The sequence below is a fragment of the Hippoglossus stenolepis genome, chromosome 7 (genome assembly GCF_022539355.2).
Source record: "Hippoglossus stenolepis isolate QCI-W04-F060 chromosome 7, HSTE1.2, whole genome shotgun sequence".
Lineage (NCBI taxonomy): Eukaryota > Metazoa > Chordata > Actinopteri > Pleuronectiformes > Pleuronectidae > Hippoglossus > Hippoglossus stenolepis.
This window is the reverse complement of record NC_061489.1, coordinates 16763888-16777709: the sequence shown is the minus strand read 5'-3', so window position 1 is coordinate 16777709 and position 13822 is coordinate 16763888. Positions and strand designations below refer to the sequence as shown.

Sequence of the window (13822 nt, the reverse complement as noted above, 5' to 3'; positions counted from 1 at the left end):
ACAACTAAAGCAATGTAAAGACGAGGCAGTTTTATATATGTGGCACATTTAATTATAGGTCAACTAAGAGAGCTTTAGATTGAAGTGCAAACAAGTGAACAATCAAATTAAACAATTGCTAATTATTACTAATGAGAAATTTTGCATTCATTATGATTTCATTAGCATGGTCATGTACTGTAGCTGGTTTTGGTGAAACTAAATCAAAATGTCTGCCTCCGCACCGGTGACAACCAGTGGCCAGAGATGTATGCTTTCAAGTTGTCCATCGGTCTGTAAGTGCATCCCAGTCTTGTGAACACGATATTTCAAGAACGCCTTTAGGGAATTTATTCAAATTTTGATACAAACATTCACTTGGACTCACAGGTGAACTGATTCGATTTTGGTGGTTCAAAGTTGAGGTCACATGGCTTATGGCCTCCTGAACATGAAATCTCAAGTTCACCTTTAAAGAAGTTCTTCACATTTTGACCAGTTATCACATGGACCCAAAGATGAATTGGTTCATTGCAGATTTTCCAGGATTATATCATACACTTCTTTAAAATCCTAATCTGAAGAAACTAGCTGTAATTTGCAGTAATTTTTCTCTGCCCATGAAGTGGAGGAGAGGCCCCTTTATTAAAAAACATTAAATAGATATATTCTAGAGAATAATTTTTGAAATAGTAAGTGCAGCACTTTATTTATTATAACGTATTTAAAAAAAATACAAAACCAATGCAACTGTTGTTGGTGAAGCGGAACTCAACGTTTGTGGCCGGTTGTTTCTGTAAGTGCTTCCGGTGGAGTGGCACACTGAACCGGATGTTGTCTGAAAGTCAAAGATGGCGCTGGCCGTGTCACGGTGAGTTGATGTCAAACTGCAGGAGAATCTGCGTGTTTGTAAGGACACGAGGCCTCAGAAGGTGATAATAACCAAACAGAAGCTCTATTTGAATACACGAGGGGAGGACATGGCCCTGAGCGGATTCAACCTCAGCCTGCGGCGGTTGTTCGGTCAAATTCAACAGTATCGTGTCGCCACAAGTCACACAGGTTAGTCCGCAGACTCCACTTACTGTTCACATTAGACAGTCGGTTCTTTGATGGCTGATTTAACTCAGATAACAGTTACTAACTCTGCGGCGATTGTTCTCACTGTCCACGTGTTGTCTCAGCGCGGTGTCTGAGCCAGGCGGCCCCGCAGCCGGAGCCCAGCGCGGATGAAAATCAAGCTGTGAACCCGACCTTCGTGAACAGGAACCCGCGGAACCTGGAGCAGATGGCCCTGGCTGTGAAGGACCGCGGCTGGAGCACGACCTGGCCCCCCCGGGAGTTCTACCACAGGTGTGTGTGGGAACCTTAGAGTCTGAGTGTGAATCTGTAAGGAGTGTGTGAGATAGAAAGACTGTGTGTGTGTGTGTGTGTGTCTGAGTGTCACTAACTCTTCTCTTCCTTCTTTACCTCTTTAATAATGTAATTGAGTCTCTTTAATTTTCTTATTTGCTAATGTCAGAGTATTTTTTAGGATTAGTTTTCAGTCTTGAGACAAGTTGGATGCACCTTTTGTCCGCACCAAAAGTGTGAGAGTGTCTTCACAGTATGTAAAAACTAAAACAATAATAGGGGTATTTTATTATTTGTTTATGTTTTGGGAAAAACTGCATGTCAATATGTAATTCTTTTAATTTCCCACAGGGGATTTATCAAGATATAGCTGATAATGTTTACAATATCCAGTTACCCAGTTAAATAACATATACTTGCAATAGATATACTTAATACAATACTAATTAAAATATAAATTGTTACCTATTTAAGTTTTCCTCCACCGTCAATAGTCCCCTTTTGAAACCACATCAAAATTCATCACATAGATTTTTATTTGGATCCGCACACAATCATAACTATCAGTCCCCTGAACGTGTCCGATCATTTAAAAGTGAAGATACAGGAATTATACAAAAATATCTAAAAAGCAGCCTAAAACTAGAGCGGCACTCAGTTCAGCGCATACGTCTGCCAAGGACCAGCAGTTCCCTTTATACTCAATCAAGCTGCACCAGATAAAACACACTCATAGATATAAGTCCCCCAATCTGATATTTCCCTTCAAGATCCATGAATTACTCCCTGACAAATCCATGAAAATGTGAAAAAAAGTCCTGCATCCCCCCCCTTGATCCTCACCAAAACTGAATGGCTTCTTTCCTGACCCATGCCACATCCTTCCAACAAGTTTCAGGTTATTCCATCCAGTAGCTTTTGCGTAATACTGAAGAAATGATCTACAGTCATCATTTTGATTTCAAACATTCTTCAAGCTTTGGATTTTCCTGCATCTGTTTCCTTTAATTCATTATGTTTTGTCCCGTTTCAGGTTGGTGTTTTCCCGCAGCCAGCATCATGTGACGGCGCAAGTGTTCTCCGGCAGCTCGCCTGTCCCTGTGCTGACCTGCTCAACCACAGAGTGGTCACTGAGGAAGGAGCTGGCCTCCACCAGGTGTGTGGCCACCTGTCAAGCGGTGGGCGAGGTTCTGGCGCTCCGATGTCAACAGGCCGGCATCACGAGGATGGTGTACAGGGCCATTCCCTGGACGTACCGCTCGGACGCGGTGAGAACATCAAGCATGAATTGCAGAAACAAGATGCAGTGATTCATTTTATATCGTTTTTTTTATCACCTGCTTCATTTGCCTCCTCTGGATTTCTCTCTCACACAGGTTCAGGCTTTCAGAACAGCATTGAAAGAAGGAGGAGTCACGCTCAGTGAACCCAGAAGGAAATACATCGCAACATGAGTTTAGTTTTCATCCATCCCATCTCTTGTGTCTGCTCTGTTAAGAATGACTGTACAGAAACTAAATGAGTAAATGACAATATCATGAGTGAAATCACTGGTGAAGGTACAGTTGCTTGTGCTTTGTCTCTTGTGGATAAAATGTTTGTGGACACAGAACATTTGTCCTCTGGTGTGTCATTCAATCAAGAAACAAAAAATCGGTTTGTGGAGGATGATTATTTATTTTTCACTCGTGGTGCTTTTTGTAAACAAGAGTGAGACAGTGTAGTCAGTGGAGAGATTAAATCAACAAGGCAAAGAGACGTGGTTTTAAACATACACAGAATAATAAGTCTCCAAAAAGGATCACTTAGAGCAGAGTACAGCATAGCTTGATGTTGGCTCAGGCAGTGGGAACAGTGTTGTGGGAGTATAAAGTGCATGGTGTTTTAACTAGCATGCAGATAACATGTAAAGTAAGCTGTAGCTCGGGTTCTCTGGATAAACGTCAACCCCAGCATGATGAGATACTGTTCCATATCAGCATCTAGTAAATCTGAAAACAATATGCGGAATAATTTATCCATTAAATGCTCATAAATACGTGAACACTTTGCTCTCATAGGCCTGTATAAAAACACAACATGCACCCAGTTCATCAGCAATTATCTGTGGATGCATATACTGCTTATATATATATATATGCTTTATACACACACATGCTCACATTTATACTGCAATCACACCAAGTAAGAAATAGTACAAGGTACATCCAATGTTCAGCCACCACCTCGTAGTACAAACATTAAAACACCAGTCACAGAGTTGGATTTCATTCTCAGGTTGAAGGCACTCATGCAGTCCTGGTGTTTTAAGAAAATAAAATAAGAATGGGTGACATGATACATACTTTCAATTAAATACGCTATATATTCATTGGCACATTGGAATACATTGTTTGGCAAACAGGCTTGTGCCATGAAACTGGCCCTGGTCCATAATGCACAGCTTAGACACAGTAGAACCCACACATCCGTGAGCAGCTAATGTAAAAGACTTCTGAGAGAGAGAGAGAGAGAGAGGAAATGAAGAACATTGACGACCTTGGAATGGCAGCATACAGCCTAATTTACAGAGGACAGTAATTGCATAGAGACAATGCTGAAGAAGAGGGAAAGAAAGGAGCTTGAGAAAGAGGATGGTACATGGAGGAAGAAACCGTCTATATGTGGTAGGATATGTACTAAAATTAAAAACACTTTATAAACCATAATAATACAATAATCTATCATCCTGGCTTTTACTGGTACATCAATACTGCAGCAAGATCCTTTTACCAATGGTGACCGATCAGTTCTAATGATTATGACAAGAGAAATTCAAACCATGAATTAAAAACGTTCTAAAATAATCTGAACAGTGTAAAAAACCTTGGCGTGTTACTGGAGCTCACGTTCCTTCAGACTCCTCCTCCCTCCCTCCCTCCCTCCCTGCTCTACCACTTTAGGGTGGACTCAGACTGGCGTCCGGCAGGCTGCGCGGTTCAGGTGAAACGTCCACACACGCGGTCTGGTGAGTCAGACCTCGTCGCGCAAGGCTTCTCCTGCGTTGCCCTGGAGACCGCCTCGGGCTGCCAGGAAGCTTTGAAATGAGGAGAAGAGTAGTTACATACGGAGCTGGAAATGAAAATTGGCTCTAGAGCTGCAATGAATAGTAGGTTAATCAATTTGTTTAGCGGTGGCTTTATTGATGATCCAATAATAGTTTTATTTTTCAAGCAAGACATTTTTCCAGCTTCTTCAATGTGACAATTTGTTGATTTTCTTTCTCGTATTTGAAAGTAAACTTAATATTTTTTACAGATTGACTAAACACGCAGTAAAGACATCGCAGCCAGATTAAATGATTAAGCAGTTAATTATTCAATAATTAAATCAAGCAATAGCTGCAGCTATAACTGTCAAGAGTTTGATTTAACTGAAGGCCAGAGAAATGAAGCTGTAAAAGATCAGAGCACATTAGAGTCTCAGGAAATTAAATGCTCTAATATTTCACAAGTCTTACACAACTCCACATGAGAACTTTTGGAATTCACAGTTTATCTTCTATATCTACAATTTCCTGGCACTGTCACAAAGAACTCAAAATTTCTCTTTAAATATAAAAAATCTGGAAGGATGTTAACTAGAATTACCACCAAAATCCAAGTAAACTGGACAGATAAAAACAAAGACAGATTTGACATTTGCTCATTCGTCTCTGCTCTTTGCTTCATTTACCTGCTCACGTCCCTTATCTTCAGCATCCTGTTCACTGATGGACTGCATGAGGGAGAAGAGGTTCATCCTGCAGCTGCGATTAACGCTCGAAGCGACCTGCAGGGGAGACAGAGAGAAAAAGAATATCTACATGAGTGAATGTTATCGTGCCATGGGAAGATACAGGTTCATGGTGCCAGGCAGCTTCTCGCACCTTTTCTGGTTCGTTTAGAGTTATTGTGGGACAGACAGCTGCTGGTCCCGTCGGCCCATGGTCCTGATTGGTGTCAGACGTGGGGACGGGTTCTTCAAACACCTGCGTGTGGTTCAGAAGATTAAAGACATAAAAGAAGTATCTGCAGGATTTCAAATGCTAATAACATGTTATTGTTGTGACTAATTACCGCTGCTTCCTCCTCTGAGTCATCTTTTTCTTCTGAGCAACCGGAATCTTTTTCATCTGGACTCTCTAGGTCCTCCTCATCCTCCTCATCCTCCTCATCCTCCTCTTCTTCTTCCTCCTCCTCTTCTGGCTTTCCTTCGTCGCCTCCTTCCTCTTTGCGAAGTGACTTCTGTCTTTGGTCTCTGGACTTTCTCCTCCAGAGTGCGCTGTGACGCTGCTGGCTGCAATGATGAGGAACAGACAACACAAATTTACTCCACAAGTAAATGAATCAACGTCAAAAAACGTTCACAAGCAGCCGAAAACTAATTCTAAAACTAAAACTTAACAAAAAACTTTTTGGAATATAGATCTTTGCACATTAAAAGTCCTAACAGTGTGCCTGACCTTGCGTTGAGGATGCCATCGTAGGTCAGCAGCTGCTTCAGGAAGCCATCATTGGGCTTAATGATGGCCCTGTGATCCCTGACGTAGGCCATCGCCACATCCATCGTCAAGCGCTGGTTCTTCATGACATAGGCTATCACCGTGGACGAAGAGCGAGAGACGCCCATCTTACAGTGCACCAACACCGCCTGTCCCCTCTTCCTGCAACACAGAGATCAAGAGAAAAGCTCCATCAGTGGTTTAGAGTTCTACTTGAGGTTTCAGCTTCACAGGAAATCGATTTTTCAAACACTTGATAATTAAAAGCTATGAGCTTGAGAAAAGGTGGCTGTAGATTCAGACAGCTTGAAGAAAGAGGGAAATTAAATCTGTACTGGTCTAAGTTACAAAACAGGAGGTGTTCGAGAACATTCAGCAGTAGTGGTGTAACGGGCCACAGCTGATCCCTGAACGCATGTGGATACTGCAAGTGTTCAAGGGGGAGAGACAGAGCGAGCACCAGGCAGAAAAACCTCTAACTTAGAAATCTCTTATTTTGTATCTTTTGTTGGTTCATTATGAAACTGTGGCAGGACAAACTAGAATATGGTGCGCTTCAGTCTAGATAATTAATTGGAATCATTGAAGACACAACAACAAAAAGCTTGATTGCTCATTTTGTACTTCTATTTATAAAGGAAATATCAAATATTTTACTTTAAATTATTATTTAAACATTGAACAAGTGGAATGTTGCAAAAGTTCTTATGTTGTTATAGTTTATGTTCTTTAATAAATAGAAAGCAACGTTATATTTGTCTCGATTCTTTTTGCAGATCTGAAAAATGATCTGATCCGTGACTAAAAACCGTAACACCCCTAGTCGGCACAAATGACCTATTTCCCTTTTTGACTGAGTTTCAGGTCAGAACAGTCACAAACATATAAACATGTTCGTCTGATGATTTAGCATTTCTGCATGTCATGTGGTTGCTGCCATACTTGTGGTAGCAGTGTGATTGTCAGGGCAATGCTTTTAGACACGTGAGTCTTCTTATGTGTGCACGGTTTCAGGACTACCTTGCAGCGTTGATAAATTTGTATGTGTCCGTCCAGTAGGGGAGCAGGTCGGTGGCTTCGACATCGTACACTCTGATGTTCATGTACTTGAAGGACTCTGGGAAAAAGTTGTCAATCTCTCTCGTCACATTCAGAATGTAGCCGACACTGAAAGACATATAGACGCAGAGTCAGAGCAGCGGCAGTGACTGAGGAAAACACAATTCAGAGTTAAAACAATGGAAACTCCAGCTGATAACTAGGATACAAAGAGCTTTAGAATATGTTGCACTGACTTGTTTTTCTGCAGCTCCTCAAAGTTAGCGGCGTTCCACTCAGAGCCCTGAAACCAGATAAAGAAGGAGACGTTCAACTGAGGGCAGAGAGGAGGAAAAGAGAAGGGCCAACACAGCCATCTTCCCTTTCACTGTCGACACATGTCTGCCACAAAGAGGAAGTTACAGTCACTTACAACATCCTGGTGAAAGCAACCACCAAACACCAAATACACTAACTTACACAAAGCCTTCTGACCAACATCTTAGGAGCTGAGCTACCACTCACCAGATAAAGAAAGTCCAATATTTTAGAGGGTTTGTCCATCTGAGCCATGGTGACCAGGATCTCATTGTCAATGTACTCCTTGTAAGGTCTCATATCGAAGCCGATCCTCGACTCTAGACTAGTATGCACCTACAGCAGAGCAAAGCAAAGATCAACACAGGTTTGCAAACATCCTCTTGTTAATATTTGACGGATTCTCTTCTGCAGCCCTGCTACAGAAGTTCCCACTTCCTCATCTGCCCAAGTCTCACCATTTTAGACGTGAGGTTGTCCAGGTCTTCGGTCCTCATAATGTCTCTCAGGTTCTCTTTGATCAGCATCTCGTTCGAGAGTCTGTCTGCCGAACTACCCAAACAAGGACAAGTCAAACTTTTAGTACAGATTGTCAGGTGTGCATGAGCAATAAGAACAGATGACAACTTTAATTTTATTTACACATTTATAGCTACAGGCAGACGAACGTAGCGGAGAACATTTGTTCAAGTACAATACTTGATACACAGTTAGGAGGTACTTACTTTGGAAATAACAACTATAATAGTGGTTATCCTCTATAACAGTACAGGCCTGGTGGCATGAACCCCAGCTAGGCCCAAATATTTTTAATAACAAAAAAAAAAAAAAGGGTTGCAGTAAGATTTCCTTTTTTAAATTTTATTTTATAGTGTATAGTTTTATTTACATGTTTCACCATGTGCAGCAATGAATCACGCTCGCTGTCTTCATGATGTGTAGTTAAAGGTTACACAGCTTATTTTGATACAATTCCAAATTCTCTGTCGTTTTTGATGAAAGTTACGTTTTTTTTGCTCTCTGCTTACGTGTTTCTGAGTGTCCGAGTGTTTTTCAGTTTTATGCACCGCTCTTAAACTGGAGTGAGAAATACCAGGCCTGAGAACAATTCTAAGAGAAACACTGTAGGTAGAGCGATAATATTGAACTTAATTATTAACTAATTAATCCACTTTATTTATCTGAGAGCAGTTATAGCAGGTATATAACATAACACTCACATGGTCCTATTCAGCACTTTTACTTTACTTTTCAATTATATTTTGCTGATAATACTTTTGAACTTCTGCTTATGTTAGACTTTAAAAGCTGGACTGCCTGAAGTGGAATATGTTGTATTTCTACTTAAGTAAAAGATCTAAATACTTGATCCACCACTGGCAGCAGGAGCTCACTTAGTTTCGATAAGAGCACTGCACTGTCATTTAGAGGAAACACCTCTTACCTCTGTCCACTAACGTCCTTGCGGACTGACTCCAGATCGTCCATGGCCTCCCACTCATTGAGGCAGAAGCGGTCTGACTCGATGTGCTTGTGGTAGTGCTGGGCCCATTCCAGGCCAGAGCCTGGGATCAACACTGCCTTGACCGCCCGCTCGCAGCAGCCGTGCAACGCCTGCAGCACTGACCTTATGTTGGTGGGGAGGGGTAGAAGGAGATAATGTCACGAGGTACTTTTGGATGTGTGGTGCTGGATTCCATTAGAGGTATATTCATGCTTGGTGTGAACACCTGAGTGTCAGTATTTTACTCACCACATGGTCTGCATGGAGACAGGCTTAAAGATCCTGGTCTCTTCTGCTGATGTCACGCTGAAACCACTGAGGGACAAAATCAAACATGAGGTCCGATAATTAAGTCAGGGGAACAGAAAGTGAAAGAGAAGAAAGAGAGAAGAGGAAGTCACACTAATAAGAAGCTTTGTGAGCATTTCTACAGAGCAAACTGACACACGCTCAATTATTTTTAGTATTGAATTCTGTTATTATTCAGTGTAAATGAGTGGTTGTTCTAGTGAGGAAAGGAAATGTGAGGACAGTGAGAGAGAGAGAAGTTAGCACAGTGGGAGGTGCGATCCAGCCTGATGAGGGTGAACATGGCAGCTAATCAAAGCGTCTCGTATCGGTAACATTCAGTGGGTGATGGCGGATTAGTTAAAACATGGCAGTAGACAGCAGAGCCACAGCACTGAGTCACTGCTTTTAGACTGTAAACTCGAATCACACCAGAACTGCAGTGGATACTTAGGGGTTCTGGATGAACTACAACACAAACAGGGAGTTTATTTACCAGACCTTTCCTCAGCTACACTGTCAGCTATAGACCGAAGCCAAACATACTTCACTTTCAAAAACACATGAGCTCCATGATTATACCAGGGTCTTAGTGAGTGATAGGAGCAGTCGTAATTTATGGAGCATGCTTCAACTCCATAAATAGAGTCATTACTCATTCTCATTATCTCTGGCCAGAATCCCAGGCATCGAGCTGCACCATCTGTGCCCCAGCCTCCCAAACCCATTGCTTCTGCTTTGAAATCTTTTACTCAATCATCATCCCCCCTTTTGCGAAATGTTTAATCCAAACGTTTCTTACCCGTCTCCATCCAGATACACCTGCATGTCGCTCCATATCGGCAGAACCAAGCCGATGGTGCACCGGTCACTGCAAAGAGCCAGTGGGTACACAGAGACTCAAGGCAAGGAACAAAGTTTAAAACGTCAAAGCTGTATCAGAAGTTGTTAACCAAATGGATGTTTGCTCATCGTGAAAAAGTGCACCAGCATTCTGGCGACACACACCTGTCTGAGTCGGGGAAATCCATCCCCAGCAGGATGCTCTCCTGTTTGCTGCCGAGGGTGGAAACCACGATCAGATACCTGACTCTGCTGGGGTTCATGGACTCCAGCTGCACCGCCTGCATGGCAGAAAACAAGAGCGGCAGAGAGACGGAGGATGTGTGAGACAGAAAGGAGACAAGAGGTAAACGCAACAGGTCTGATGCTCTGTAAACACCGTGTGTCTGTGCGACATGTTGCATTTTCTTCTGAGGTCCGGAGTCCCCAATTAATCTCACAAAACCTGGCTGATTATACACAGAGAAAATATCCTGTGCCTCTATTTTCTTTGGCCTTCTTGAGAAAATTAAAAGCCAAGGAAGTCAGTGTTGTGTTTACAGAGAAACCCAGACACTGGCTGTGGTCCACTTAAAGAAACAGATCTGTGTTTTTCTTATACTGCGTATGTGTCTTGAGGAGCAAAATGTTCTAAACTGCTAAACTGGTGAGCACACAGCTGTTAATGGCTATATAACAGTAAAGTTTGCATGTGGCCCCTTTAACCTGAGATCGGATCTGATTCCTATCGTGCGTGAGAAGACGAGGTCTCACCAGCTGGATGGTATCCTCTGGCCTGAGCTGCTCAATCATGGCGTGGAGGTGTCTGTGCCGTGTGTTTGACGTTCCGCCTTCTTGCTTCGTGGGAGAAGTTGGGGTGTGAGAAGTCTCATTGTGGGGGTCCTCGCCCTCGCCCTCTTCCAGCAGAAGCACCGCCCCTTTAACAAGGGCAAAGCTCTCCCTGAGACGCATACACATCAGTTAGTTAAACGTCGAGCAGCAGGTTATCATTCTGTTACGAGGGTCATTAAATGTCACTTCAGAGAGGACGAGGGTTCACATCTACCTTTTCTGCAGTCTCCCTCTTCTTTGGAGGCTTTCATCCTTTCAAAATAAAATAAACCACGACAAAGACACACCAAGAAGGAGAATATTAATATTTGATCTCTGATGTGTTCGTGTGTAATTCTACTAACCTAAACAATGCTAAATCATTTATTTAATTGATGATGATTTTTATTATTCTATTTCATTTCTTTACGCTCCAGCAGACTGAAGTTTCTCTGGAGCTGGTGCTTTACAATTATGAACAAATGCACATTGCCAAGAAACATGGAAGCAGATGCTTGGGTTGCTGTAATACGCTAATTACTATGAGTACATGCTGATCACTGATCACTGATTCTAATGCTCCCGCAGGGTCACATTTCTAACTCTTCAAACACTATGACAAGCTTTCTGGGAGCACCAGCAGCAGTGCGTGCAATGTTTTTCCTGTTGAAAGTGCTGACACATATGGCAGGAAAAACTGTTCAGTCATTTTCTCGGGTGAAATGTGGTGTGACACAGATATGGTGCAGTGGAAGACATACACAAAGAGTGACATGTGAGTAGAAGGAAGAGGATACTGAGGGGTGAGAAGAAAAAAACGAGATTAGCAGTGAAACTATAGAAGGTAAGAAGAAGAAATGCAATGCGGGGAGGGGGGGAAGAAACAAGAGAGAAGTAGCAGCAGTAGTTAAGGGTTTACGGAGACAGCGACTTTACCTGTTACGCAACTGACAAGTCCAGACAGAGTCAAGAAAAGAAAACAGAAATGTAAGAGGAGAAGTGGGCAGGAGCCAGGAGAGGAACGATGAGGAGTGGAAGAAGATAAAAAGAGAGAGCACACGTTAAGATAGTAGAGTCGATTCGATTCAGTGACAAAATATGCAAATAAAATGAGACCTGGACCCACAGTCAGGTCATGTATGATTTAGTTGGCAATGATAAACACCGGAAGAAAAGAACAAGCTTCTGACGTAAAGTTAAACCAGCTTAACAGAAGAATGACAGGATGAGAAGAGATAAAGTTACTGACAGAGCCTGGTGATGAAGTGTTTGTATGATTTGAACAGATTTGGACAGACAGTGATTCAATCATCTCTTGACACTGCTCTAATGACTGTGAATGGGAGCTTTAAAAAAAATCAATTTTGCTGACCACAAATCTGTGGCAAATAGAGCCTATCAGTGCAACCACAACCCCGGCAACACCTGAAAAACCAAACAGCCTCTTTATCATTCAGGCAAATACAGAGAAGATACCCAGAAAAGGACACATTCATGAACAAGGGTCCAGCATGAGCAGCTCATATAGTCCTGGATCACTACTGAAGCGAAAGGTAACCTTCATATGTGAGGGTATGAGGCAAAAAACAAGGCGTGGAGACGGGTGGACTCACTGGAGCCGTGGAGAGGGATGGAATCCTGTGCAGGGTCAACAGAGCCATTGCACTAAACCCACTGTGGCTGGCAAGCTCAGACAGGCTCTGCAGGTTCCTCAGCCAAACGTGTGCAGTGGGTGGGGTGACGCTGGAGGGGTTTTCTGCAAATGAAAGGAACATTTGGGTTTGATTACATCCAGCCAAAAAACAAGCAGTGCACCGGGGAAAGAAAACAAAGAGCCTGAGGACACTGTGTGTGTGGTTTCCATTTTGACCAGATATGGTTTAAAAGAGTCTCAAAACATGACATAGGAAGGACGTGATCTACGATGTCACTTTTCAACCATGACCAATGCAGTCTTGAGATCCCTCCCCCCGGCAGCTTGACACCCATTCCTACTATAACTCATGTGACCCCCTCCCCCCAACGACTCACATGATTGGCGGCTGGGTCAGACGTTAGCGAATCGATATCAATATCATCAATATCATCAATATCATCAAGTACTGTCTGTAATAAGATCAAAGAACATTTAATCTAGAAGAAGAAGCTAGAAATCTAGAACATGTCACAATATGATGTTATTACATATCAATACCAACATTACATGGATTGTGATCCACAATTTAATCCATACCCTGACTCAAAAGGTAGAATTTATTATTCATTACACGAACAGAGATGAAACTGCTTTGTCTATATGCTACATTATTATGTAATAAAACCAAAAAGGCATGAAATACTAAAAAATAACTTATTTGAATGAGACCAAATGCTGATAATGCAGTCCCTTGTGGTGTTGGGAGAGGACTTGACTCTTATTGTTGATGAAGTTGTCCCGAATTGAAGGATGCGCCTCGGGCTACGGGCTCAGGTCGTTGAGTGCGGTGAAAATCGACCGTTATAAATAAAGTAAACGACCAAACCAAAACGAGTCCGTTCCACAGACACATCTGAGCACAGCTCACCACTGTTGAGAGTCAGCACGACGCGAACTCGGCTGAAGACGCCTCCATTATAAAAGCAGATGTGTGATAAGGCTGCAGCTCGTTTTAAAACAGGGACTTTATGCTATGAAACCACGAAGAGGTGAAGTGTTGGAGCGACTATACGAGACCGTAGACTCTAAATGTATATATTATACACACACATACATATCTGAGTGAGCTTCAGGAAAACAACAACAGGCTGCTGGAGCCAACTCGGAGCTAACAGCTGACGCTACGTGTTGATCCGCCGCTGCGAACAGGACGACGAGGATCAATAACGAATAACCGAAGTGATAAAAGACAAAGTCGTCACCTCGTCCACACTCGGCTCCCCCCTGTCTCCGTTTCCTGCTTCGGCTCCTGCTTGTTGGCAGCGACAGCTCCCGGTATGTTCCGCCCTCGCTTCGGGTCCAGGGAGAAGACTTCACGGTGAACAGCGGCTTCCCCGGCGGAGGAGGAGGAGGAGGAGGAGGAGGAGGAGCGGCCGGAGGCGTCACACGGACAAACACGTCCGGCTACGTCGACGTCCTCCCGCAGCGGAGACTCGGGAAAGGTGAGCTCGAGTTGAACCATTGATCCGAG

General features: G+C 42.9%; 2 protein-coding genes across 4 annotated transcripts; one reads left to right on the top strand and one right to left on the bottom strand.

Moving 5' to 3' along the window:
• Positions 1–790: 790 nt before the first annotated feature.
• On the top strand, positions 791–2944 carry mrpl18 (mitochondrial ribosomal protein L18). The gene is made up of 4 exons (XM_035161254.2): positions 791–1041; positions 1164–1332; positions 2366–2600; positions 2709–2944. Exons 1-4 carry the CDS (start codon positions 960–962, stop codon positions 2784–2786), a joined length of 564 nt encoding a protein of 187 aa, XP_035017145.1. The 5' UTR covers positions 791–959; the 3' UTR covers positions 2787–2944.
• A 45-nt stretch (positions 2945–2989) lies between these two features.
• si:ch211-203d1.3 (protein phosphatase Slingshot homolog 3) lies at positions 2990–13709 on the bottom strand. Of its 3 annotated transcripts, none has more exons than XM_035161250.2 (17): positions 13554–13709; positions 12269–12411; positions 10891–10928; positions 10599–10785; positions 10011–10126; positions 9805–9873; positions 8964–9029; positions 8655–8837; positions 7669–7762; positions 7418–7546; positions 7150–7196; positions 6875–7021; positions 5816–6016; positions 5430–5649; positions 5240–5341; positions 5047–5142; positions 2990–4408 (listed from the first exon to the last, which is right to left on the bottom strand). In XM_035161250.2, exons 2-17 carry the CDS (start codon positions 12314–12316, stop codon positions 4271–4273), a joined length of 1881 nt encoding a protein of 626 aa, XP_035017141.1. In that variant the 5' UTR covers positions 12317–12411; positions 13554–13709; the 3' UTR covers positions 2990–4270. The 3 variants fall into 3 exon arrangements, with proteins under 3 accessions (XP_035017141.1, XP_035017142.1, XP_035017143.1); XM_035161251.2 differs by lacking the exon at positions 13554–13709 and adding an exon at positions 11592–11602 and having other exon boundaries at positions 12269–12392; XM_035161252.2 differs by lacking the exons at positions 12269–12411; positions 13554–13709 and adding an exon at positions 11592–12259.
• Positions 13710–13822: the final 113 nt, after the last annotated feature.

What these genes read in the sequence shown, in the direction of transcription:
- mrpl18 (XM_035161254.2), top strand. Translation starts at nt 960, where the DNA reads ATGGCCCTGAGCGGATTCAACCTCAGCCTGCGGCGGTTGTTCGGTCAA. An exon ending in TGTCGCCACAAGTCACACAG is followed by an intron (nt 1,042 to 1,163) that starts GTTAGTCCGCAG and finishes GTGTTGTCTCAG; the next exon opens with CGCGGTGTCTGAGCCAGGCG. An exon ending in CCCCGGGAGTTCTACCACAG is followed by an intron (nt 1,333 to 2,365) that starts GTGTGTGTGGGA and finishes GTCCCGTTTCAG; the next exon opens with GTTGGTGTTTTCCCGCAGCC.
- si:ch211-203d1.3 (XM_035161250.2), bottom strand. Translation starts at nt 12,316, where the DNA reads ATGGCTCTGTTGACCCTGCACAGGATTCCATCCCTCTCCACGGCTCCA. An exon ending in GTCTCCATGCAGACCATGTG is followed by an intron (nt 8,838 to 8,963) that starts GTGAGTAAAATA and finishes CACCAACATAAG; the next exon opens with GTCAGTGCTGCAGGCGTTGC. An exon ending in TATTGGACTTTCTTTATCTG is followed by an intron (nt 7,197 to 7,417) that starts GTGAGTGGTAGC and finishes ATCTGGTTTCAG; the next exon opens with GGCTCTGAGTGGAACGCCGC.